General features: G+C 44.5%; 1 protein-coding gene and 1 long non-coding RNA gene across 3 annotated transcripts in view; one reads left to right on the top strand and one right to left on the bottom strand.

The window, feature by feature from the left end:
* Positions 1-3,292: 3,292 nt before the first annotated feature.
* Positions 3,293-13,635, bottom strand: LOC134728471 (uncharacterized). Its single transcript, XR_010108894.1, has 2 exons — positions 13,514-13,635; positions 3,293-3,429 (listed from the first exon to the last, which is right to left on the bottom strand). It is a non-coding gene; the product is annotated as an uncharacterized LOC134728471 (long non-coding RNA).
* RASSF3 (Ras association domain family member 3) overlaps positions 11,186-26,949 on the top strand; it is a 90,446-nt gene continuing 74,682 nt past the window's right edge. The window contains exon 1 of one of the 2 annotated variants that reach the window (XM_034935513.3): positions 11,186-14,912. In XM_034935513.3, coding sequence (XP_034791404.1) covers positions 14,802-14,912 — 111 coding nt within the window. In that variant the 5' untranslated portion in view covers positions 11,186-14,801. Of the gene's footprint in view, positions 15,097-26,949 lie in introns of both variants that reach the window. The other variant, XM_034935514.2, reaches the window with a different exon arrangement.

Raw genomic sequence — 26,949 nt, 5'->3', positions numbered from 1 at the left:
AACAATACCCCAAAATGAGGGTTTCAGAAGCAGCCTAAGAAGCAAAAGTTTTTCTCTGACCTTTTCCTGTCCTCCTTTCTCTCAATCCCACTCTCCCTCAAGTCTAGTCATCGAAACTAGAATCTCTCTTCCCCAAGGCAGGTCATAGAAACCAGAACCCCTTTTCTCCAAAGCCAGCCATAAAACCTAAAAATATTACCCAGACTTTCCCTCCCCCTTTCTTTGTAAAAGCTATCCATAAAGAAATCACCTGACCTAACTTGTTTGACTGTAGGTCAACAAGGGTCCTGCCCCAAACCCAGAAGGAAGGAATGCATGCTCAGAGAGGCCAGGAAGAATCTAGGCAGACAGGCCTTGCTGGGTTTCCCCACTCAGTCTACTAGCATTTGATCAGACCCTTTTTGTCCAATTATATTTTTACATGGCTCTCTGTGCTTTGTTGAACCCAAGCATAAAATGGACATTTTCCCCTGTACTTTTGAGTCTTCATTCTGAAGGCTCTCGTGTATACACGTTAAATAAATTTGTTTGCCTTTTCTTCAGTTAATCTACCTTATGCTAGTTGATTTTTTGGCAAACCTTCAGAGGGACAAGGGGAAAGCTCTCCCTTGGCTCCTGTGTTAGTCTGTTTTGTGTTGCTATAAAGGAAACCTGAAATTGCAAAATTTGTAAAGAAAAGAGGTTTATTTGGCTCACAGTTCTGCAGGCTGTACAAGCATGGCACCAGTGATGTTCAAGGATTTGGAGTTAAATTTCCCAGTGCCCAACAAGTGCTCATCCTGTGCACTGCATGTGTCCCTCACTAGATGACAGGAAGTTTCACAAACTATGGTCAGAGCTTGTTTGTCTGATCCTTCCCAGTTGGTGTTACAACACAGCCCTCCACCCTCACCCCATGCCCCAACACTCTTTTCTTCATGTCATGCCCTGACTCCACTAGTTCCCAAATTCCCTGCAGATAAAATTTTAACTCTTCAGTATATATATATATTTTTTTGAGACGGAGTTTTGCTCTTGTTGCCCAGGCTGGAGTGCAATGGCGTGATCTCAGCTCACCGCAACCTCTACCTCCCAGGCTCAAGTGATTCTCCTGCTTCAGCCTCCCAAGTAGCTGGGATTACAGGCATGTGCCACCACACCCGGTTAATTTTGTATTTTTAGTAGAGATGGGTTTTCTCCATGTTGGTCAGGCTGATCTCGAACTCTCAACCTCAGGTGATCCGCCCACCTCGGCCTCCTACAATGCTAGGATTACAAGCGTGAGCCACCGCACCCGGCCTCAGTGTATTTTTTTTTAACACGTTGGCCTTCACATATCTGGTCAATTTTTCTCCATTTTATTTTATTTTTTAATTTTTTTCCTGAGATGGAGCCTTGCTCTGTCGCCCAGACTGGAGTGCAGTGGCTCGATCTTCGCTCACTGCAACCTCCACCTCCTGGGTTCAAGCAGTTCTCCTTCCTCAGCCCCTCGAGTAGCTGGGATTGCAGGCATGCGCCACCGTACCCAGCTAATTTTTGTATTTTTAGTAGAGACAGAGTTTCACCATGTTGGCCAGGCTGGTCTCGATTTCCTGACCTCGTGATCCACCCGCCTCACTCTCCCAAAATGTTGTTGGGATTACAGGCATGAGCCATGGCACCCGGCCTATTTTATTTATTTATTTTATTTTTATTTTTATTTTTATTTTGAGACAGAGTCTCGCTCTATTGCCCAGGCTGGAGTGCAGTGTCACAATCTCAGCTTACTGCAACCTTTCCCTCCCAGGTTCAAGTGATTCTCCTGCCTCAGTCTTCCTAGTAGCTGGGATTTACAGTCGTGCACCACCACGCCTGGCTAATTTTTGTATTTTTAGTAGAGATGGGGTTTCACCATGTTGGCCAGGCTGGTCTCGAACTCCTGACCTCAGGTGATCCACCCACCTTAGCCTCCCAAAGTGCCGGGATTACAGGCATGCGCCAACCACACCTAGCCTATTTTGAGTGTTTGATTCAGCAGGCAACTAGATTGTGCTTAAGTTTTTGCTAGTGACCGGTCTTCTCCCTGAACTTCCTATTCTATTCCTCTTACGTATCCTTCTCCTTTAAGAATCAAACTAAATCCCACCTCCTTTGAAGGCTTCCTGACCAAATCTTTTATTTATTTTGTTTTGAGACAGAGTCTCACTCTGTCACCCAGGCTGGAGTGCAGTGGTGCAATCTCAGTTTACTGCAACCTCTGCCTCCCGGGTTCAAGCAATTCTCCTTCCACACCTCCCGAGTAGCTGGGATTACAGGCACAAGCCACCATGCCCAGCTAATTTTTTTGTATTTTTAGTAGAGATGGGGTTTCACCATGTTGGCCAAGCTGACCTAGAACTCCTGACCTCAAGTGACTTGCCCACTTTGGCCTCTCAAAGTGCTGGGATTATAGGCGTGAGCCACCTTGCCCGGCCCTTGACCAAATCTTATCACATTCTTCTGACCTTTGTCTTATATTTTGACACATTCTTCACAGGTTTATTGATTGGGTAATCAGTCTGTTATCATTACATAATTGTTCTATGGGAATATTTTTTTTCATTAACTAGTTTATAAGGTTTTGAAGGCCAGAAATCTATCTAACTCTTCTTTTATGTCTTACCCAGTTTCCATGGTGCTATGCATATAATAAGATCTCAGTACTTAAGGTAGTGAAAGAGTGGATGTAGCTATAGCTATGGCACGGATATAGCACAGCAGGGAACAAGGGAGAACAATTGCGGAATTATCTCCATCAGCAATTTTCCTTTGATATGGACAATTTATGCAGCCCAGCTTAGGCTACCACTAAGGCCTCCACAGAAATTCTGAGGGCACTGTTAGGTCTCTTATTTGTATTTATTAAGAAGGCTCAATTTCTCCCTGGAATGCCTTTCTTGAACAAAAAAGCATTTCTATTTTCCTAAAGCTGTTGTCATGAGACACAGATTTCTTTTTTTTTTTTTAATTATACTTTAAGTTCTAGGGTACATGTGCACAACGTGCAGGTTTGTTACATATGTATACATGTACCATGTTGGTGTGCTGCACCCATTAACTCGTCATTTACATTAGGTATATCTCCTAATGCTATCCCTCCCCCCTCCCCCCACCCCACAACAGGCCCTGGTGTGTGATGTTCCCCTTCCTGGAGACACAGATTTCAAAGTCAGATATGGTCACCAGATCTCTGCCTTGTGTTTGTGATAAACAGTCCCTATTTAGCCACATTTTATTTATTTCTGTTCCCCTCTCTATCTCTTGACGCGCTGAGGTTAAATCTCAAGCAAAAATGTCAGAAATGTCTGTTTATTCTTCCCAGTTGACCAAATGCACGTGGCTGCAGAGATGACATGACTTGACAAGTAGTGGTGACTCTTCACTTTGAGGACAGCATTAATCTCCCAGCCTTAGCTCTGCTTCTAGAAGCCCCTGTAAGACATAATATCACTATGGATGGGTCATAATCATGGTCAATGCCTCATGGCAAAAAAAGTTCAGGATCTCCCTACCTGTATTCAAACTAAGGGATAGATGGCTAAAAGCCCTTAGCAGAAGCGTGGGGGTAGGGAACAGAAATTAATTGCAAGGACTGATCAAAATCAATGTCCCAGACAATTGAATAAAAATAATCTTTTCTCTCATTTAAAAACCTCGAATACAATCTCTGTCACACAAAGACACTCTCTAATAACACATTTCAAATCAATTCACTGCAAATCATTTGTGGCTGGAAACCCTTGTGGTTTCCTCTGAAGCTGTCTGACACTCCTCTCACCCTAGGTTGGCTGAGCCCGAAGGTTGTGTAGTGTAGTGATCAGGAGGGTGAACGTGGGAGCTCAGGCTGCCTTGCCGCTTGCCGTTGTAAAGTCTATGCCACGCTTCCAGGGGAAGATGAGAAGTGTTAGGAGGATTAAATGAGTTTAGGAGCGCTCAAAATACTGCCTGATAAGCCGGGCACGGTGGCTCACGCCTGTAATCCCAGCACTTTGGGAGGCTGAGGCGGGTGAATCAGGAGGTCAGGAGATCGAGACCATCCTGGCTAACACGGTGAAACCCCGTCTCTACTAAAAATACAAAAAATTAGCAGGGCGTGGTGGCGGGCGCCTGTAGTCCCAGCTCCTCGGGAGGCTGAGGAAGGCGAATGGCGTGAACCCAGGAGGCGGAGCTTGCGGTGAGCCAAGATCGCGCCACTGCACCCCAGCCTGGGCGAGAGAGAGAGAGAGACTCCATCTCAAAAAAAAAAAAAAAAAGAATAGTGCCTGATACACAGTAAGAGGTCAAAAAATGTTCAATGAATTAATCTTTTTTCCTTATCTGAGGGGTCTTTTCTAGAAAAAATATCTCAGAAGTTAAAAAAACAAACAAACAAACAACTAGCCAGGCACAGTGGCATGCATCTGTAATCCCAGCACCTTTGGAGGTAGAGGCAGGATTGCTTAAGTCCAGGAGTTCCAGACCAGGCTGGGCAGCATGGGAAATCCATCTCAAAACACACACAAACACACACAGACATACGCACACACATCACCACCAACTGCTCTTCAGGTTTTTGTCCCCCCTGTGGGCTTTCTTTCATTGGACATGAATAAACTCGTACTTTAATGAGCAAACTCATTAAACATACTGAGCAAACAGTATGTGTGTTTACTCGGTAAATTTCCCAACTATTTGAGGAACAACCTGCCTAATTAATTTTTAGTTTCAAATGCCCTTTGGGAGTCCTATATCTTTGCCAAAAAGATCCAAATGTTGAAGTTTGGATTTTGTTTTTTTTCTTTCTCATTTGAGGGAAGCTAGAATTCTCCACTGCTTCCATTCACCATATATGCATCATCTTTGTAGCGTGACTGAAAGAATTAACAAAAATTTTTAACTGTGACCTATATGTACGTAATAATAGTAAGTGGAAATTACCAACAGACATCTTAGACCCCAGTGGTTTTGTGTGGTTTTAGAATTTTTTATTTATGAAGCTATAACTTAAAGTTTTAAAACATTGTTACTATATTTGGTTTCTCAGGCTTAAATTGATTTCTGTCTTTTTCTGTTTCGATTACTATGGGAAATCAATTTTTAGATATAGAGGTGCTATACTGCTTTCTCCTTTCTTCAGTCTTCTCTTAATGCCATTGTAACCTTCCATAGTGCCCAAAACAGGGTCATATTCTATTTTTATCCATCTAGGCCTTATTTAAACTATTTTAGGCTGGGTGCAGTGGCTCATGTCTGTACTCCAAACACTTTGGGAGGCCACAGTAGGAGGACTGCTGGAACTCAGTAGCTTGAGACCAGCCTGGGCAACACAGGCAGACCATGCCTCAATAAATAAATAAATAAATCAGCTGGGCATGGTGACACACGCCTGTAGTCCCAGCTACTCGGGAGGCTGAAGCAGAAGGATCAATTGAACCTGGGAGGTTGAAGCTATAGTGAGCCGTGATCCTGCCACTGCACTCAGCCTAGGTGACAGAGTGAGACCTTGTCTTTAAAAATATGTAATAAAAAATTTAAAAAATAGAAACCATTCTAGTAGTTATTGCTATTTCAAAACAAAATATTTTCCACAAAATTGTTCGTGAGAGTCTGCTTTACTACCATGACTTAAGTTTTCAGAAGTTTTAGGTCTGAGGCCCTGCTCTAACGCCATCATCTATGGATGAAGATCCTCATAGTATTAAAATGTAGTTGTTTAAAAAATTTCAATTACCATCTGCCTTTCAGTTTATTTTACTATAAAATTAAGAATATGACTGGGCTTGGCCTGTAACCCCAGCACTATGGGAGGCTGAGGTGGGTGGATTGCTAGAGCCCAGGAATTTGAGACCAGCCTGGGCAACATGGAGGGACCCCGTCTCTACAAAAAATTAGCTGGCGTGATGGTGCGTGCCTGTAGTCCCAGCTACTCAGGAGGCCGAGGTGGGAAGATCGCTTGACCCTGGGAGGGGGAAGCTTCAGTGAGCTGTGATCAGGCCATTGCACTCCAGCCTGGGCAAGAGAGCAAGACTCCGTCTCTTAAAAATAATTAAGAAATATAAGGCCGGGCGCAGTGGCTCCTGCCTGTAATCCCCGCACTTTGGGAGGCCGAGGCGGGCAGATCACGAGGTCAGGAGATCAAGACCATCCTGGCTAACAAGGTGAAACCCCGTCTCTACTAAAAATACAAAAAATTAGCCGGGCGTGGTGGCGGGCGCCTGTGGTCCCAACTACTCGGGAGGCTGAGGCAGGAGAATGGCGTGAACCTGGGAGTCAGAGCTTGCAGTGAGCCGAGATCATGTCACTGCACTCCAGCCTGGGTGACAGTGACTTCGTCTCAGAAAAAAAAAAAAAAAAAAAAATTAAGAAATATTCCATGCATAGGCCAGGTGTGGTGGCTCACGTCTATAATCCTGGCACTTTGGGAGGTCGAGGTGGGAGGATTGGTTGAGCTCAGGAGTTTGAGACTAGCCTGGGCAACATAGTGAGACCTCATCTCTATTTTTTTTTTTTAAATATTATAACAGGGCCAGGCGTGGTGGCTCACGCCTGTAATCCCAGCACTTTGGGAGGCTGAGGCGGGTGAATCATGAGGTCAGGAGATCGAGACCATCCTGGCCAACATGGTGAAACCCCATCTCTACTAAAATACAAAAAAAATTAGCTGGGCATGGTGGTGCACACCTGTAGTCCCAGCTACTCTGGAGGCTGAGACAGGGGAATCGCTTGAACCCGGGAGGCGGAGGTTGCAGTGAGCTAAGATCACGCCACTACACTCCAGCCTGGTGCCAGAGCAAGACTCCATCTCAAAAAAAAAAAAAAAAGGAAAAAAAAGTCAGCTTGGAGCAGTGGCACACACGATCTGTGGTCCCAGCTATACACCACGCTGAGCCCAGGAGTTCGAGGCCAGCCTGGGCAGCATAGTGAGATCCAATCTCTAAAAATGAAAAAAAGAAAGAAAGAAAGAGAAAACAGAAAGCCTCACAACTAAAGAAGGATTTCTCCCTATACTCTTTACTCTCCCAAATTCAGGGTGTAGGCCAGGCGTGGTGGCTCACACCTGTAATCCCAGCACTTGGGAGGCCAAGGTGGGTGGATCACAAGGTCAGGAGTTTGAGACCAGCCTCGCCAACATGGTGAAACCACATCTCTACTAAAAATACAAAAATTAGCTGGGCGTGGTGGCAGGCACCTGTAATCCCAGCTACTTGGGAAGCTGAGGCAGGAGAATCGCTTGAACCTGGGAGGCGGAGGTTGCAGTGGACTGAGATCGTACTGCTGCACTTCAGTCTGGGTGACAGAGCAAAACTCTGTCTCAAAAAAAAAGAAAAAAAAAGAGTTGGGAGTGTAGCTCTTCAATTTATCTGTTTGGTTTCTTTAACTTTTTTTTTTGTTGTTGTTGTTTGTTTCTTTATCTTTCAAAGGAGAAAGGTAATTATGACTTGGTCAGAGTAAGCATTAATGTCAAGGGCTTTGAGGGGCTGAGATACAAGGTAACATGATTATGATGATCAAGGATTTTTTCATCAGGTATATGCTTTCCCTTGGCCAGTTCTTATCACAGTAATGAGGAAATGCAGAAGCCTATGATGAAATTCACTTGGACACAGATACCAAACTATGGGGTTTATCTTGCAGTCCTCGTACCAGGTAGTGCCCTTTGCACAAAATATTTCAGCTCATTAGGTCCTAGATATGTTGGATGGACAAATCTAGTGATGGAAAAGCCATTTGCTTTTCTCCCCCACCTTGTCCTATAAACCGGGGTTACCTCCAGGCTCACAGGTAACACATCCTTTCCTTGATTATTGAGGATGTGCCCAAACATGGAAATACTATCCTTATACGTAATCATATTAGCTAACATCATGAGCTTTTATTATGTGCCAGGCACAATGTTTTGCATGTCTTAGTTTACTTAATCCCTTTAAGAATCCTATAAGGTAAGATTTTATTACCCTCCCTTTCCAGATGTAGAACTGAGGTTTAACCAGTTTAGATAATATGCAGTGGGTCACACCATCTGAGCCCACATTTGAACACAGGCAGTCTGATTTCCTTTTCTTTTTCTTTTTCTTTTTTGAGATGGAGTCTTGCTCTGTCGCCAGGCTGGAGTGCAGTGGCACAATCTTGGCTCACTGCAATGTCTGCCTCCTGGGTTCAAGCGATTCTCCTGCCTCAGCCTCCCGAGTAGCTGGGACTATAGGCATACGCCACCACGCCCAGCTCATTTTTGTATTTTTAGTAGAGATGGGGTTTCACCATGTGGGCCAGGATGGTCTCGATCTCCTGACCTCATGATCTGCCCACCTCAGCCTCCCAAAGTGCTCGGATTACAGGTTTTCTTTTTTTTTAGACAGGGTTTGACTCCGTTGCCCGGGCTGGAGTGCAGTGGCCTGATCATGGCTCACTGTAGCCTTGACCTCCCAGGCTCAAGCAATCCTCCCACCTCAGCCTCTTGAGTAGCTGGGACTACAGGCATACACCACCATGCCCGGCTAATTTTTGTATCTTTTGTAGAGACAGGGTTTCGTGATGTTGTCCAGGCTGGTCTCCAACTCCTGCGTTCAAGCTATCTGCCTGCCTCAGCCTCTCCAAATGGTAGGATTACAGGTGTGAGCCACTGTGCCCAGCCCAGGCTGATTTCTCACCCCACATACTTAACAACCAAACACATTGCCTTTCAGTTATTATACCATTTATTCCTGTCATTGCCATGAACAAAATGGAAGCAACCAGGGTGATAGTTGCAGCCAATAGGCACTGACCAAAGAGAACAGCCGCTGATTGTATCGGTTCAACTATTAAGAGCCTGTCCTCCAGCTACCAGGCTGATGTAACCAACTCTTTTTTTTTTTTTTTTTTTGAGATGGAGTCTTGCTGTGTCGCCCAGGCTGGAGTGCAGTGGCGCGATCTCGGCTCACTGCAAGCTCCGCCTCCCGGGTTCACGTCATTCTCCTGCCTCAGCCTCCCGAGTAGCTGGGACTACAGGCGCCCGCCACCGTGCCCAGCTAATTTTTTGTATTTTTAGTACAGATGGGGTTTCACCGTGGTCTCGATCTCCTGACCTCGTGATCCGCCTGCCTCGGCCTCCCCAAGTGCCGGGATTACAGGCGTGAGCCACCGTGCCTGGCCATGTAACCAACTCTTATCATCTTTGAGTTTGTCATATATTTTTTTTAATTTAATTTAATTTTATTTTTATTTTTTTTTTAGGCAGAGCCTTGCTCTGTTGCCCAGGCTGTAGTACAGTGGTGCCATCTCGGCTCACTGCAACCTCCACTTCCCTGGTTCAAGTGATTCTTCTGCCTCAGCCTCCTGAGTAGCTGGGATTGCAGGCACCCACCACATTCAGCTAATTTTTGTATTTTTTTAGTAGAGATGGGGTATCACCATGTTGGCCGGGCTGGTCTTGAACTCCTGACCTCAGTTGATCTGCCTGCCTCAGCCTCCCAAAGTGCTGGGATTACAGGTGTGAGCCACAACACCCAGCCTGTCAGAATTTTTGAGAGAAATTTTAGAACATATTTTTTTCCTTTTTAAAGCCAATTTAAATACCTCTGCTATGGGTTGCTTTTTTTTTTAAGGTAAGAAAATGAACTTTCTAAATTATCTTCAGGGGAACAACTTAGCAATCATTTAAAAACTCTTACTTCTTTTTCTATCTGTCTCTACTGATTCTACCAATGTCGATGGAGGAGAACAGAACGTGGCAGAAATATTATGAGAGATATGACTATTCCAGCAGGAACAAAATGATGGGAATATAGGATGATAACAGGTCAACTCAACTGGCTTAAACAAGGCAGTATCTAGGCCGGGCGTGGTGGCTCACGCCTGTAATTCCAGCACTTTGGGAGGCTGAGGCGGGTGGATCAACTGAGGTTGGGAGTTCAAGACCAGCCTGACCAACATGGAGAAACCCCATCTCTACTAAAAATACAAAATTAGCCAGGGTAGTGGCGCATGCCTGTAATCCTAGCTACTCGGGAGGCTGAGGCAGGAGAATCGCTTGAACCCGGGAGGTGGAGGTTGCGGTGAGCCGAGATTGCACCATTGCACTCCAGCCTGGCAAAAAGAGCGAAACTCCGTCTCGAAAAAAAAAAAAAAAAAGCAGCGAGATAATATCTTATGTCACATAACAAGAAGTCCTAATTAGGGTGGCGTCAAACCTGGTTAATCAAAGAGCTATGAAGTCTTTGTATTGTTCTGCTTTAACATGGTGTCTGTTTTGTCCACAATATGGGTACAGAATTCCTAGGTACCATATGCAAGCATGCAAGATCCAGAGGAAGAAGACATAGTCTTTTTTTGTAGGTTTCTTTTAAAAGTGAGGAACATCTTCCTAAAAGGCACCAAGCCAGCTTTCCTTCTGGTCTCAGTGGTCAGGTCTGTGAGACCTGTCCATGCCTAAAGCAATCCCTGGCAAGGGGAATGGGACCACCACGACTGACTCTGCACGTCAGGCCTTACCCCTGAGCTGAGATTGGACTTCTTTTCCTGAGGGGATTCTTGAATTAAAGTCCTTGTTTAGTTAACAAGAAAGAAGTGAGTGATGAATGTTAAGTATGCAATAAGGTCTAATATTTGGGGCAAGAAAGATGAATATTTGCTTGATCCTATTCTATGCCAAGGACTTTGCCTGGATTCTTTCACTTAATCCTTACAGTAAACCAAAGAAAATAAAATGAGGACATTGTCATCCCCATTTTGCTGCCGATGAACCTGAGGCATAGAGAAGTTAATTAAATTGTTAAAGGTCACATAAGAGTCAGTGATAGCCAAGGCAGGCAGATCACCTGAGGTCAGGAGTTTGAGACCAGCCTGGCCAACATGGTGAAACCCTGTCTCTACTAAAAATACAAAAATTGGCCGGGTGAGGTGGTGCGTGCCTGTAATCCTAGCTACTCAGGAGGCTGAGGCGGGAGGATTGCTTGAACCCGGGAGGCAGAGGTTGCAGTGAGCTGAGATTGTAGCACTGCACTCCAGCCTGGGTGACAGAGTGAGACTGTGTCTCAAAAAAACAAAACAAAACTTGAACTTGGTTGCATACATTTAATTTTATTTATTCCACCCCCTTCCCTGCATTTGAAATGTTAAAAATGTCTAGTTGCTTAACATGACATTTTGAATTTTTACAGATACAATTTTCATGAGCTAAATTTTAAATTCACAATATTTTAATTAAAAATGCTACCAGGCTAGGCATGGTGGCTCACACCTGTAATCCCAGCCTTTTTGGAGGCCAAGGTGGGAGGATCACTTGAGCCTAAGAGTTCATCAAGACCAGCCTGGGCAACATAGTGAGATCTTGTCTCTACAAAAAAAAAAATATAAAAATTAGCCAGGCCTGGTGGCATATGCCTGTAGTCCCAGCTACTCGGGAGGCTGAGGTGGGAGGATTGCTTGAGCTTGGGAGGTCGAGGCTGCAGTGAGCCAACATGGCACCACTGCACTCCAGCAACAAAGTGAGACCCTGTCTCAAAAAAAAAAAAGCTACCAGAAAAATATACAAATATCATTATGCTGCTTTTAGGAAACAAAATCACAATTCTTCCTTCCTTTATTTATTTATTTATTTATTTTCTGAGGCAGAGTCTCCCTGTGTCGCCCAGGATAGAGTGCAGTGGCGTGATCTTGGCTCACTGCAACCTCTGCCTCCAGGGTTCAGGTGACTGTCCTGCCTCAGCCTCCCGAATAGCTGGGACAACAGGCATGTGCCATCATGCCCAGCTAATTTTTTATATATTTTCAGTAGAGATGGGGGTTTCACCATGTTGGTCAGGCTGGTCTTGAACTCCTGACCTCAAGTGATCTGCTGGCCTCAGCCTCCCAAAATGCTGGCATTACAGGCGTGAGCCACCTCACTCGGCCCTTTCCTTTATTTATGTTTTTTTTGTTGCTTAAAAGCAGTGCTTCCATTTCATTATTTGATCATGGCTTTTAAAATTATTTTATTTATTTATTTTTTTAAGAGACAGACTCTTACTCTGTTACCCAGGCTAGAGTGCAGTGGTAAGATCATAGTTCATTACAGCCTCAAACTTCTGGGCTCAAGTGATCCTTCCACCTAGCCTCCTGAGTAGCTGGGACCACTAGCATGTGACACCACATTGGCTAATTTTTTTTTGTTTTTTGTTTTTGTTTTTGTAGAGACAGGGTCTCATTTTGTTGCCTAGGCTGGTCTTGAACTCCTGGCTTCAAGCAATCCTCCCACCTCGGCCTTCCAAAGTGCTGGGATTACAGGCGTAAACCACCATGCCTGGCCCAATCATGCCTTTATAAAAAAATCATTTTTTTTTAGAGAAAAGGTCTCACTATGTTGGTCAGGCTGGATAGGAACTCCTGAGTTCAAGTGATCCTCCACCTCAGTTTCCCCCTGTGCCCCACTCAATCATGCCTTTTTATTATAACTGATTCTGATGGTATGCTGACAGATATACAAATTAATCCAGTCCTTTGGAGCTTAAAAATAATACAATGAAAAAAATCATTTTTATGGTGTGGTGCATCATAAAGTTTATTTATTTATTGAGACGAAGTTTTGCTCTTGTCGCCCAGACTGGAGTGCAATGGCGCCACCTCGGGTCACTGCAACCTACGCCACTCCGGGTTCAAGCGATTCTCCTGCCTCAGCCTCCCGAGTAGCTGGCGCACGCTACCACGCCCAACTAATTTTTGTAGTTTTAGTAGAGGCGGGGTTTCACCACGTTGGCCAGGCTGGTTTCCAACTCCTGACCTCAAGTGATCCACCCGCCTCTGCCTCCTCAGGCGTGAGCCATCGCGCCCGGCCAATAAAGCATTTTAATGCATTTTTCCTCAAAGTATTCATAAACTTCAACTTGTTCTAGGTAAAATTATTTTCCCCTTTCTACCCACAATAAAATGAGTAATTTAAGTCCTTAACCTACACATTATTCTTACCTTGGAATATTTAATAAGAGCTGCGCTAATATTATATCTGAATAATGAAATAAGAGAAACCAAATAAGAAAAATTTGTCATAAAGCCCTATTCTCCTACATTAGATTATGTGCATGGCACACACACGGACCAGCTTAAGCTGGGTGAAACTATATGGAGTTAGAATTCCTGGCTTCCTATCATTCCGTAGCTGTGTGGCCGAGAAGAAGACTTTAATGTTGTAGGACCTTTAAAATGGGCTGTAACTCAAAGGCCCTCCTTCTGGAGTTGTTGTGAATCACGTGGGGTAATATAAACTAGTTTACAAGATGGATGTGTATGCCCGAAGGTGGAGCAGGTTTGCAAGCCTTCTTTCAGCCTAGGGACAGTAGGATGACTCATGAGTCAATTCTTCTCTCCTTCCCGTCATTTCGGGTCCAACTCTTCCTCCTGTAGTCCACAAAAGAGCACGGCTGACCGAGACCAAGCAGAGAACCCAGTAGGGTATGTGACCACGTTCAGATCAACAGAACGCAAAGCAGAACGGTCCGAGTACTGCCTCCTACAGCCACTTTCCTTTCTTTAAGCCTCAGCTGCTGCTCTAGGTGTAAAACCGGCATAAAATAGCACTACGTACCTTGCAGAGTTGCTCGGAGTATTGAAGGAGATAATGTAAGAGAGTTTGGCTAGTTTGGCTATGATGGATGGACATTTTCTCTTTTCTAACGTCTCTCTTCCCCTCCTAATGAAACCTCTTCTGAAGCTCGCTAACTATAGCAGGGCTTGCAGCTTCAAAAGAACCTTTCAGTCAAGATCTTGAAATTAGTATGATTTAAATCAGTGCAGTAACACCAAGGTGTAAAAGACTGTTACCCACTGGTGGCTTTAAGAGGATTAGCTGACTGAAGAGTTTTAGAAAACATGGAAACTTTTTTTGTACGTGGATGGATGGAATTCCCTGATCTCCTTATCCCCACCACTTAAACCATGCCTTGTGGGTGACCGTGGAAGGCTGATTGTGGCGGGGACATTTACAAAGCACATTTAATTAATAAGCACTCGATTGTTCTGTAACTATAGAACTAGTTCACCTTTCAGTTGCACTGAGTGCGCCTAAGATAACGATCTTATTTGGAAGTGAGCCCTCGCTAGAAAGAAGGGGAAAAGGGTAAGACCGAAGCTCAAATGAATGACCAGAAAGGATGTTTTCATTCGAATAAACTCAACCCAGTTGTTGACCTCCCCACCCATCTCTGCCAACTTGAAATCCTCCTGGAGGGGCGAGCTGCTGGGGTTCAGGACTGGGCGTTGCGGCTGCTGGAAGCCGTGGGACCTGGGGGGTCCCTCGGCCGGGCAACCCCCACCCACCCCTACAGGACCCTGGTGCGGGGGCGAGCAGGGAGTGGACGCAGAGAAAGTTCCCCGCTCTGCTCCCGCCCACTCCGAAACTCGAGCCAGCGAGGCTGGGGGCGGGCGGACGGCTCGCAGAGGAATTTGCAGTTTCCGGGAGGTTGAGGAAGCGACCCGAGCACAGCCCCAGCAGACGCAGCTCTAACGCCCGGCTTTCCGGGTTCCGCGACGCTGTCGGGAGAAACCCGCGCGCCTGGAAGGGGCGGGCCGGGCTCCCCCCACCTGCGGGCGGGCGGGGAGGGTCGCGGCCGCGCGGGGTGGGGCTCGGCCTGTCGCCCGTCCGGGGCGGGGCCCAGGGAGGCGGGGTCGCGGGCGCACCGGGGCCGAGCCGCGCCTGGAGCCTGGCGGGGAGGCGGCAGGAGGGGCCGGGACAGCCTGATTGAGCGGCGGCCGCAGCTGCATAAGGACTGCCCGGGGCCGCGCGCCGGGAACCTCGCGGGGCTGGCGGGCGCCGCACCCCCTCCCTGGCCGCCTGCGCCCCGGGGAGGCCGCCCGCGCGCGACGGGACCGGCAGCATGAGCAGCGGCTACAGCAGCCTGGAGGAGGACGCCGAGGACTTCTTCTTCACCGCCAGGACCTCCTTCTTTAGGAGAGTGCCCCAGGGCAAGCCCCGCTCCGGCCAGCAAGTGAGTGGCGCGCGGCGGGCGCTGCAGCCCGCGCCCCAGAGTTCCGGGGAACCCGCCAGCCCGCGCCCCCTGACTCCACGTGTCTCTGCGGGGCGCTCGGGGGATGCTCGCCGGGAAGGAGGAGCGGGCCGAGTGGTGGCTTCTGCCTTTTCGGATCCCGGGAACGTGCCTGGAGCTTGTGCATGTAGGCGAGGGAAGGCGGAGGAAGGGCGGGGAGGCTGAGGGCCGGCTTCTGCCTTCCGCGCCAGATGGCCTCTGCAGCTCCGCCTCGGGCTGCCGCCTGCGGGGAGCAGCCCCGGAGCCAGCAGGCGTCCCCGGGCCACTCCCCCATGTTTCCCCTTCGCGTCCCCGCTGGGTCGACGGTCCGGTTCGCGCGCCTGTCCTTCCTGTTAGTCAGCTTACTCATCTGTGGCCCCCAGAGTGGCTTGGGTCAACGTGTAATAGCTAGGGGTGGCCGGGTAACCTGACCTCCCCTCTTCCTGGCCCGGGCGCCCTGGTGGAGTGGGGGTCCAAGGGCACCGTGGGCCTCGCCACCATAGGCGCTCACTAAATCTCGGTTGCGGGACTCAGGGTTGTGCGTTTTCTGTAAAGCTAGGTTTTTTGGTGCCCAGATGTTTTGCAAACAAGCTCCTATGCTAAATACTAGCCAGCGACAGCTAACCTTTTCGCCGGTTTCTTCCTTTTTTGGAGGCAGCACGCCGTGGGAAGCACGAGTTGGGAAAAGATGGGAAGGGAACTTGTGCCAGTTTCGCCAGCCGTAGCCGTGTTTTTTGGGAGGCCTTCCCGAAACGGGGCACGTCGGCTGGACTGAGGAGCCCGGTGCTAGAACCCGCGGCCTCCTGGCACTAGGAGCCGCACCAGGGGAGCCGGGCCAACCCGGCCACGCTCACATCAGATTACAGAAGATTGTAATGGCACAAATTTGTTGCTTTTAGAAAACAGGCGTTCGCCAAACATTTCTATTAATACCGGACTGAGACCTAGAGACTAGAAGCAAGAAGAATCGTTCAGGGGCCGGATGATAACTTCTTTTGATGGATGTGGGAGGGTGCAATCTGTCAGGGTGGTCTTGCCAGACCTCTTAAGTTTAGCCACTTTCTGAAGTAAAATTCTTTCTAAAATTCGGAAGTTCTAGTCTTTTCAGGCTCTTAAGTCCCAAACCAGGAGGAGGAGAGGAGACGGTGAAGGGTAAGCTGAAGTCAAGTGCCCTTATTCAGTAACCGCAGTTAATCTCAAGTCCCGGTGCCATAGTTGTCCGTCTTGTATTGTTTCTAAGGCTTAAGGCCCCACTATTTACGAGTCACTTTGAGTGGGATCTCTTACTTTCAGCAGAGTGTGTTCTGAGAGCATGAGATTGCTGTGAAGTTTGGAAGTTGGAAACGCCCTCTCCTCCCCCATGCCCACCCTCCCTGGGTTATAGAAAAATTGCATTTGCTTATGCTTTTTCCATTTTTGCTTTCTCTTTCTTGGCCTCTCTCTTCCCCTTCTCCGTTTTGCATTTTCTCCTTTCATTTATGTTGCTTTCACCACTTGACATGAAAAGGAACTCATGGTAATTTGAAGTTTATTCCAGAGGTGTCTGCTAATCTGAAAACTGGCTGGTTCTTGGATTCTCCAGGGGTGAGATGCCACAAGGGCCAAAGTATTCAGGTTTGAATTGTATGAGAATCCTTTAGTGCTTTAAAGAGTAAAGACATCAGTTTTTTTCTAGGTTTATATGCATTTAGCGTTTCTTTTTTTTTTTTTTTGAGATGGAGTCTCACTGTGTTACCCAGGCTGGAGTGCAGTCGTGTGATCTCACTGCAACCTCAGCTTCCCTGGTTCAAGCGATTCCCTTGCCTCAGCTTCCTGAGTAGCTGAGATTACAGGCATGCACCACCACATCTGGCTAATTTTTGTATTTTTAGTAAAGATGGGATTTAACCATGTTGGCCAGGCTGGTCTCGAACTCCTGGCCTCAGGTAATCTGCCCGCCTTGGCCTCCCAAAGTGCAGGGATTACAGATGTGAGCCACCGCCCCCGGCACATTTATTGTTTCTATGTTGTATGCAATCATTTATGTATCATCTAGCATATATATTATACTCAGGGTAGTATTATTTAGCATTTAGAATTAGTCTAACATTAATATGTATTTTGAAATATCGTGTTGGAAATCAGGACAGGAAGACATAGTTCGTGGTTGAAGAGCTTCATATGTGTATTTGAAGCTTTATTGCCTGCATATTTTTCCCTTCTAACATAACACATGTAAGGTGCTGAGTTGTAGAAGTTATTTGCCAGGCAGAGAAAGTGTTCTAAACTACGAATTTTAGTGAGCATTGTGGTTTATTTAAAGAAGTGATATGAATGTTTTAAATTCCTGGTAAGATTGGTGAATTAGGGAAGTAAAACATCATAAATATAAAGCGAAGCCCTCTTAATGTAGAACGTTTCTTTTATCTAAGGTTAGATAAGCCTTTTTCTTCATTTTCATGCTGATGATTATAAGAATAAGATAAGCACTTCTGACATACATCATAGTAGTGAAATTTATCCTTTCTCTAGAGAGATGGAAAGAGAGGTATTGCTAGAAGGATCTATTAGAGATACAGTGATTTTTTTTTTTTTTTTGGATGCTGTACCACCTGGTGGAAAAGTGAGAAAAATGAGGTTTCTAGATTTCTTGAAAATATCCGGAGAAAACAAGATGTTTGTGGTAAATGCAGAATGGGGAGAAAGGGGTGAGGGAGCGGGTGGACTGGAAATTTCTTTCTTCTCTTGCCAGGCAAGGGAACATAGTGCAACTTCTTTCTATCCCCAACAGTAACAAAAACCTTATAAAGAAAATGTTTTCATTTTTTTTCTTACTTTAAACCCCATTCTTAACAACAAGAACAGCAACAAAAATGGAAAAGGGTTAAAAAACCTGTCTAGGCCACGTGTGGTAGCTCATGCCTGTAATTCCAGCACTTTGGGAGGCTGAGATGGGAGGATTGCTTGAGCCCAGGAGTTTGAGACCAGCCTGGACAACATGGTGAAACCCTGTCTCTACAAAAAAAATGCAAAAATTAGTCAGGCATAGTGGTGCCCGCCTGTAGTCCCAGCTACTCGGGAGACTGAGGTGGGAGCATTGCTTAAGGCCGGGAGGCAGAGGTTGCAGTGAGCTGTGATCGCACCACTGCACTCCAGCCTGGGCAACAGAGCGAGACCCTGTCTCAAAAACAAAACTGTCTAAAAGATATAAAGGGAACGAACATATGACGTTTTGTGGCAGTTTGAATGTCATGTTTATTGTATCCCCAGGGTCTGGATCAGTACCTGATATACAGTAGTTGCTCAGTGAATGCAAGCTGAATGAATGAATGTTTTCCTGATTTGATAATAACTGGGTCTTTACCATTTCTTTTTTTTTTTTTTTGAGATGGAGTTTCACTCTTGTTGCCCAGGCTGGAGTGCAATGGCGTGATCTCGGCTCACTGCAACCTCCGTCTCCCGCGTGCAAACGATTCTCCTGCCTCAGCCTCCCGAGTAGCTGGGATCACAGGCACCTGCCACCATATCCAGCTAAATTTTGTAGTAGAGACGGGGTCTCACCATGTTGGCCAGGCTGGTCTTGAATTCCTGACCTCAGGTGATCTGCCCGCCTCGGCCTCCCAAAGTGCTGGGATTACAGGCGTGAGCCACCGCACCTGGCCCCTGATCTTTACCATTTTCAAATGTACTGTATCTTATGGTGCTCCCAAAAACTGTATGAAACATTAACTTAATGAAAGGGGGAGGTATTATTTAGTGATTGTATAAGGCCCACACCTAGATAGCAAGAAGGCTGGAACTCAGGTTTTCTGACTCAAATTACACTCTCTGTTTTGTTACTTTTTAGCTATAAAAATAATTTTACAGTTCCATAGTCCCTTTGCAAATAAGGACACCTAAAATTTAAGAGTTTCTTAAAATCTCTTTTCTTTTTTTTTTGAGATAGATTCTTACTGTGTCACCCAGGCTGGAGTGCAGTGGCAGGATCTTGGCTCACTGCAACCTCCATCTCCCAGGATCAATTGATTCTCATACCTCAGCCTCCTGAGTAGTTGGGATTACAGGCACCCGCTGCCAGGCCTGGCTTTTTTTTTTGTATTTTAGTCTAGATGGGGTTTTGCCATGTTGGCCAGGCTGGTCTTGAACTTCTGACCTTAAGTGATCTGCCCTCCTCGGCCTCCCAAAGTGCTGGGATTATAGGCATGAGCCACCGCGCCTGGCTGTTTCTTAAAATTTCAACTCCCTGACCTGCATATAGTCATGACAGTGTTTATAATTTGTATTTGTGGATTCACGTATTTGTGGATTCGCTGTGTTTCAAAGGATCCACCTAATCATTGTTTTCAGCAAAACCAAAAATGTGGACAGTTGTGTAATTTATTATTTGCCTTCTTGATTTCCCACCAAAATCAAACTACCTGTAAATACAGGACACATTCAGATTTCCAAAGAATAGAAATGGTCTAAAGTTATAATCTGTCGGAGTGTGTCTTACCTCTTAGCTAAGCTACCTCTCCTCCTGAGCCTTTGGTAGTTCATGGGAATAAAGAAATGAGACAGTATTTTTGCTTTAGAAGTAGGGTAGTCAAGAAGTCTTGAGAAACGTGAAATTGTCTTCTGAACAACCCACACTTTAAAAAAAATTGCGCTGAAGAATTTTACTTCAGTAAGTAAGCCTATTAGACTCCACATAGCAGGCCTCAACTTCACCCTTTCGGTTTTCTCTTTCTTATTCAAATATTTTTGTGCCTCAATTATTTGGTTGTGTCTTATTGCTAGAATCAACAGTAATGAGCTGCACTCTTTTATTAGTGTTTCCATTAGAAGTTTTAGAGCTAGATCACTGGGGTAAAAGAATAGTGGTTTATGACATAATAGGTATTTTGACTCCACTAGCCTTTTTCTTTTTTTTTTTTGAGACGGAGTTTCGCTTTTGTCACCCAGGCTGGAGTGCAGTGGTGTGATCTCGGCTCTGCAACATCTGCCTCCTGGGTTCAAATGATTCTCCTGCCTCAGCCTCCTGAGTAGCTGGGATTACAGGCTCCCGCCACAATGCCCGGCTAATTTTTTGTATTTTTAGTAGAGACGGGCTTTCACCATGTTGGGCAAACTGGTCTCAAACTCCTGACCTCAGGTGATCCACCCACCTCGGCCTCCCACAGTGCTAGGATTACAGGTGTGAGCCACCACTCCTGGCCTATACTAGCTTTTTAAATGCTAATTTTTCATTCCCGTATTATGGGGCATAAACATTTTCACCAGACATTTTGCCTAGGGCAAGGTGATTTACACATCTTTTCTGCATGTCTGATATGTTCTGTTCTTACACGATATTAATCCATTGGAATTTTGTGTTTGTGTGAGCAAGATTCACAAAGGCATATTCCTTTAAATGAATTTCAAAAGAAAAAGTTTCCAGTCCTATAAAGCCTCATATTTGAGTAGTATACTCCTTATCCCATTTCTTCTTCTGGCCAACTCACAAGATTTGGAATTATTTGGAAAGCAGTGACACAAAACATTTTTGAAAAGAAAGGCTAAAAATATCCAATAATGTGGTTATTCTTTTTAGACTTCCTTTGGCAGTCAGTGCATGTCATACTGTTAACATTCTTTTTCTGGGAGAAAAAAAAACTGAGTCTGACCAAATACTTTCTAGTGTGGCCTGATCACCAACTCTTAGCCCTGGGCATTAGCCCTCGCATTTTCCACCCCCAAGTCTCCAAGCATAAGTAGCTGTCTTTCAATAAAGGCCCCAGTTTGAAACGTGTATTTCACTCCTAATTTGGCCAAAGGCCATTGGCTAGCAGTCCCTCTTCAGAGGGGATGGTGAAAAGACAGTAGGATATATGATAAATGCATGCAAAGGAGCTTCTCTTCTATATGACAAGTCTTGGCTAACTTAGCCTCTTTGCATCTTCCTCTGTTTGAAGAGCTACACACATTTGCCTTGTAGGAAGTTTTTATTCTCATGGCAAGCAGGCATTACCTCTATTACAAGGCCCCGCTTATTGTTCACCCTGTGATGTAAGAGCTTTTAGGACTCTAGCAATATTAGCCTTCTCTTTAATTCCTTTCAGGCCCCATCGCCATCTCGGAACCATGGCCTGGAGTTGCCGCCCTCCATTCTCCTTAACATGTCGACTCAGAAAAGTCTTAAAGCCCTCTGTTCTTTCCCTTCATAGCAAAAATTATAATTTGTCATTATATTTTGTTTAATGAGGACAGAGACTAGCATTTTTTACCTACTACATAATATAAATGCTTGGCACTTAAGGTGCTTGAACAAATGAAAGCCTGCTCATTTTGGATGGATGTCCCAGTATTTGGTACTGTTAGTTTTCCTTTATACACAAATGTACACAATGTCTCCCCCATTCCAAACTAGACCATAAGCCTTCACAGTATCTTACAGGTAGTAGTGATTTAAAATAGGATGATATTGGTAATATCTGTGATTACTGGTTAGGCATAACTCACTTTATATACTTTCCCCTTGTTTTAAGAAAACTCATCATTTATTCATTAATATATTTAGTTGACAATTTATTGTGTGCCTACTATGTGCCAGATACTGTTCTAACCTCTGGGGTTAGGGTGGTGAACAATACACAGTCCCTGGCCTCTTTTGGCAATGTTTTTAACTTACCCAATAGGCAAATGAAAATATCTCTCTAATTTTTCCCTAAAGAGCTTGCTCCTTTAGTGTATTTGAGGAAACTTTGAAATGTAGTTTTTCAGGAACACACCTATTTTGTAGTGTGGTAAAGCTATACATTGATTGATTGATTGGTTGAGACGGAGTCTTGCTCTGTCACCCAGGCTGGAGTACAATGATGCGATCTCCACTCACCGCAACCTCTGCCTCCTGGGTTCAAGCAATTCCCCTGCCTCAGCCTCCCCAGTAGCTGGGATTACAGGTGCGTGCCACCACATGCGGCTAATTTTTTATATTTTTAGTAGGGATGGGGTTTCACCATATTGGCCAGGCTGGTCTTGAACTCCTGACCTTGTGATCTGCCCGCCTCGGCCTCCCAAAGTGCTGGGATTACAGGAATGAGCTACCGTGCCCGGCCCTATACATCTGTTTAGATGGGAATGTTGACGTGGAAGTGTATCACTTCCTGTTTTACGTCCCTGTGTAAAACAATCACATTTCCTTATTGATGACTGTCTTCCAACAGAAACGTAATCATCTTCAAGGTTAGAAAATGTTTTTAAAATAACTTCAACCAGAGTTAACCAAACTGGTTAATTCACCAAAATGTTAACCAAAATTAACCAAATAAATCAACCAAATTTGGTTTATTTTCCAGGTCTTTTTTTTCTTTTCTTTTTTCATTTTTAAAGAGATGGGATCTTGCTATGTTGCCCAAGCTAAAATGCAATTGTTATTCACAGGCATGATAATAGTGCCCTATAGCCTCTAACTCCTGGGCCCACATGATCCTCCTGCCTTAGCCTCCTGAGTATTCCAGGTTTTTCTTAATAGTTTAAACAGGTAGTTCTGGTTTGGCTATCAGTAGTGTTGTCAAATAGCTTTTGTTTGCTTAATTCTATTTTTATTTTTTTTGAGACAAGTCTTGATCTGTTGCCCAGGCTGGAGTGCAGTGGCGTGATCTCGGCTCACTGCAACCTCCACCTCCTGGGTTCAAGCAATTCTCCTGCCTCAGCCTCCCAAGTAGCTGGGATTACAGGGGCATGCCACCATCCCCGGCTAATTTTTGTATTTTTAAAGTAGAGACGGGGTTATACCATGTTGGCCAGACTGGTCTCAAACTCCTGACCTCATGATCTGCCCTCCTTGGCCTCCCAAAGTGCTGGGATTACAGGCGTGAGCCACCACACCTGGCCTTTTGTTTTTGTTTTTGTTTTTTTTTTAAATGGAGAGGGCCAGATAATGCTCTAGGAAGGATGTCAGAACCCATAAAAAATGATGAGTATTTGAAATATATGTAAAAACTTAAGTAACAAATCAGAAAATATATTCTGAGATAGAAGTGACCATTCTAAAACTGTGCTGTACAATACAGTAGTCACTAGCTACATGTAGTTTTTGAGCACTCGAAACATGGCTAGTCTGAATTGAGATTGCTGTGAAAAATACACACTGGATTTTGAAGATTAGAAATGTACCCTAAAACTTAAAGTATAATAATAAAAAAAAAGAAAGAATGTAAAATATATTATGATAATTAAAAAATTGCAATTACATGTTGAAATGATAATATTCGATAATATTTGAGTTAAGTAAATTTAATGTTACTTATTTTTTAGCATGGCTACGGAAAACTTAAAATTATGCATGTGGCTCGCATGATATTTTTGTTGAACAATGCTGTTTGCTGAAGCAGGGCTGGCAGCCCTTGCCAGAGGTTTGAATCTCCATTGTCTTGGTGGCTGCAGATGGATGGATGTGGGGGTACCAGCCTGGTGTGTTGGGAAGATTTTTCTTTGTGAAGGGGAACTTGCCCTTTACTGTTGGGGATAGTTTCTTCTCAGCCTATCCAGGGACACACATACCAGCATTTTGGGGTTGTGAAACTTTTGTGTGGGGAACTTCCCTTTTTTTTTTCCACATGAGCCAATAAGATAAAACTGACCTAATGGCATTCTCGGTGCAACTCTGCCTTCAGTTTAAGGAGAGAAGAGGGCTCATGTTTCATAGAGTATTAAAGGAGCAAGCTTAATATTTTGCATTTTGTGGACTGTAATTGCTAACTGCTGCTACATGATTCAGTCAGCTAAGAATAATTTACTAATTATATATTGCCTCACTCGGTTCTTTTTCCAGATGCTAAACAAAGTGAGATAATTAGAGGAGGAAGAAGGGTGAGTTTGGGAATTGGAGACCAGAAGGATAGATTTAGAAGATCTTGGAGTTAACAGACTTAGAATATAGTCAGCAAAGAGTTCACTTAAAATTAGTGCAGGTTGCCAGGCGTGGTGGCTCATGCCTGTAATCCCAGCACATTGGGAGGCCAAGGCGGGCGGATCACGAGGTCGGGAGTTCAAGACTAGCCTGGCCAATATAGTGAAACCCCGTCTCTACTAAAAATACAAAAATTAGGCAGGCATGGTGGTGCATGCCTGTACTCCCAGCTACTCGGTAGGCTGAGACAGGAGAATCGCTTGAACCTGGGAGGTGGAGGTTGTGGTGAGCCGAAATTGCGCCACTGCACTCCAGCTTGGGCAACAGAGTGAGACTTTATATCAAAAAAAAAAAAAAAAAAAAAGAAATTAGTGCAGGTTGACTGTGTGTGTGTGTGTGTGTGTGTGTGTGTGTAGTTTTCTAAATTCATTTTTCAAGTATTGAATATTCACAATGATGCTAGACTAAGTGCTAGAGATTTGGTGGTGAACGAAACAGATTGAAACCTGCCTTCATGGGGGGCGTATATAGGTTCGTCTGACTAGTCTAGATAAGTGAATTTGTGTAGTAATTGTTTTTTTGTAACTGGCTTAGTTTACTTAGCTTGATGTCCTCAAGATTTATTCATGTTGGAGTATGTGTCAGAATTTCCTTCCTTTTAAAGGCTGAATAATATATCCATTGTATGTATATATCACTTTTTGTTTATCCATTGATTCTTCCGTAGACATTAGGATTGCTTCCACCTTTTGGCTCTTGTGAATAATGATGCTGTGAACAGGGGTGTACAAATATCTCTTAAAGACCCCTCTTAAAACTTTTTGCGATATATACCCATAAGTAACAGTTGCTGTAGAATCATATGGTAATTCTGTTTTTAATTTTTTGAGGAATACTATACTGACAAATTTGAATCCTTATTTAAACCCAGGATTATGGAATACTGCTGCTTGATTTCAGCTGTCATTTTGTTGTCTACATTGTATTTTATTGAATTGGCATTATTCCCAAATATTGGAAAATGTGGAGGTTTCTAATTTTTGCTACTGTAAATAGCACTAATAAATACCTTGAGCATGAAACCTTTTCCATTATGGATTAATTTTATAGGATAGTTGTACAAAAATGGAATTTTACTGATTATGAGGGTGTGACTTTTTATGATTCTAGTTATATATTGCCAATTTATGTCTATTTTTAAGTTTCATTACACCCTTACTTCCATTGGATATAGTCATTAAAATAGAGAAAAAAACTTCAATAACTAAAGGCACCTTATTGCTATTTAATTTACATTCCTTTATTATTATTTTTTAAATTATTATTTTTTGAGGCGGAGTTTTACTCGTCACCCAGGCTGGAGTGTAATGGCGCGATCTTGGCTTACTGCAACCTCCGCCTCCCAGGTTCAAGAGATTCTCCTGCCTCAGCCTCCCAAGTAGCTGGGATTACAGGCGCCCGCCACTACGCCCTGCTAATTTTTGTATTTTTAGTAGAGATGGGTTTCACCATGTTGGCCAGGCTGGTCTCGAACTCCTGACCTCAGGTGATCCACCCACCTCAGCCTCCCAAAGTGCTGAGATTACAGACGTGAGGCACTGCGCCCGGCACATTCCTTTAATTAACTGTGAATTTAATACTTTTTAAATACTTCTGAGTAAATCTCCCTTGTGTGAGAATTGTCCATGCATGACCTTTGCCCATTTGTCTATTAGGTAGGCAAAATCTTGAGAGAGCACTGCTTGAGTCTGTGCATTTTTAGCTTGGTAGATGGTTCTGCTTTTTTGAGGTCAGCTGAACTTCAGGGTTTTTTTTGACTTACACTGTTTGTACCAAAAGGATATTACATATTCAGGCTTTCATTTTTTTAAGATGGAGTTTCGGTCATGTTGCCCAGGCTGGAGAGCAATGGTGTGAACTTGGCTCACTGCAACCTCCGCCTCCCAGGTTCAAGTGATTCTCCTGCTTCATCCTCCCAAGTAGCTGGGATTATGGGCATGAGCCACTATGTGCGGCTAATTTTTGTATTTTTAGTAGAGACAGGATTGATCAGGCTGGATGGTCTCGAACTCCTGATCTCCGGTAATCTACCCGCCTGGGCCTCCCAAAGTGCTGGGATTATAGGCGTGAGCCACCGTGCCCGGCCCAGGCATTTTGAAATACTTCAGAATGTGTTTCAGGCTGACATCACTGAAACTCAGAAAAATACTTATTACTCCTGTAGTTACAACATGGGAAAGGCATTGCTAAGAAAGCATCACCATAAATAAACCCGTGGGATTCAGAGGTGGGGAGTTGGGTGATGTGTTTTCTACTAACCATGTGTTTTAAAAGGGTGACTAGAAGTTCCTGTTTATCTTTGAATTTCAATAAATTTAGGGCTTGTTTTCCAACCACTCTGGTAGAATTTAGAAGAACCTAACTTATTTATTTTTATCTTTTTGACAGTCTTGCTCTGTCACCAGGCTGGAGTGCAGTGGCGTGATCTTGGCTCACTGCAATCTCTGCCTCCCAGGTTCAAGCTATTTTCCTGCCTCAGCCTCCTGAGTAGCTGGGATTACAGGCATGCACCACCATGTCCAGCTATTTTTTTTTTTTTTTTGTATTTTTAGTAGAGTCAGGGTTTCACCATGTTGGTCAGGCTGGTGTCAAACTCCTGAGCTCGTTATCCGCCTGCCTCGGCCTCCCAAAGTGTTGGGATTACAGGTGTGAGCCACCGTGCCTGGCCAGTCCTAACTTATTTTGTAAGTATACTCGGTATTGAAAAAAGGATGGTAGGACAAACTGCTGGAAACCTTACCACCAAAGATAATTTATACTGTTTACTTATAGGCTTACTGTCTTTTGTTGAAAAATTGCGATGAGAAAGGAATCGGCATTGGCATCTATTAGGTTGGTGCAAAAGTAATTGCGGTTTTTGCCATTACTTTCAGTAGCAAAAATCTCAATTACTTTTGCACCAACTTAATACTTTCAGGCTTGTTGAAGCCTAAGTAGAAAATTGTTGCTTAATCTCTTTTATTCTGATTAACTCCTACTTTAAATTTTTTCTTCTTTCAGAATCTTTTTATCAAGTGAATCTTTTAAAAAGATGTGAAGAGTTACTTCTGACTTTATGATTGATAGATTATGAGCCCTCCTTAATCCCCA

This window comes from Pan paniscus, chromosome 10 (genome assembly GCF_029289425.2).
Source record: "Pan paniscus chromosome 10, NHGRI_mPanPan1-v2.0_pri, whole genome shotgun sequence".
In the NCBI taxonomy this organism is placed as follows: domain Eukaryota; kingdom Metazoa; phylum Chordata; class Mammalia; order Primates; family Hominidae; genus Pan; species Pan paniscus.
Note: the sequence above shows the minus strand (reverse complement) of the source record. Positions and strands in the feature narration are given on the sequence as shown.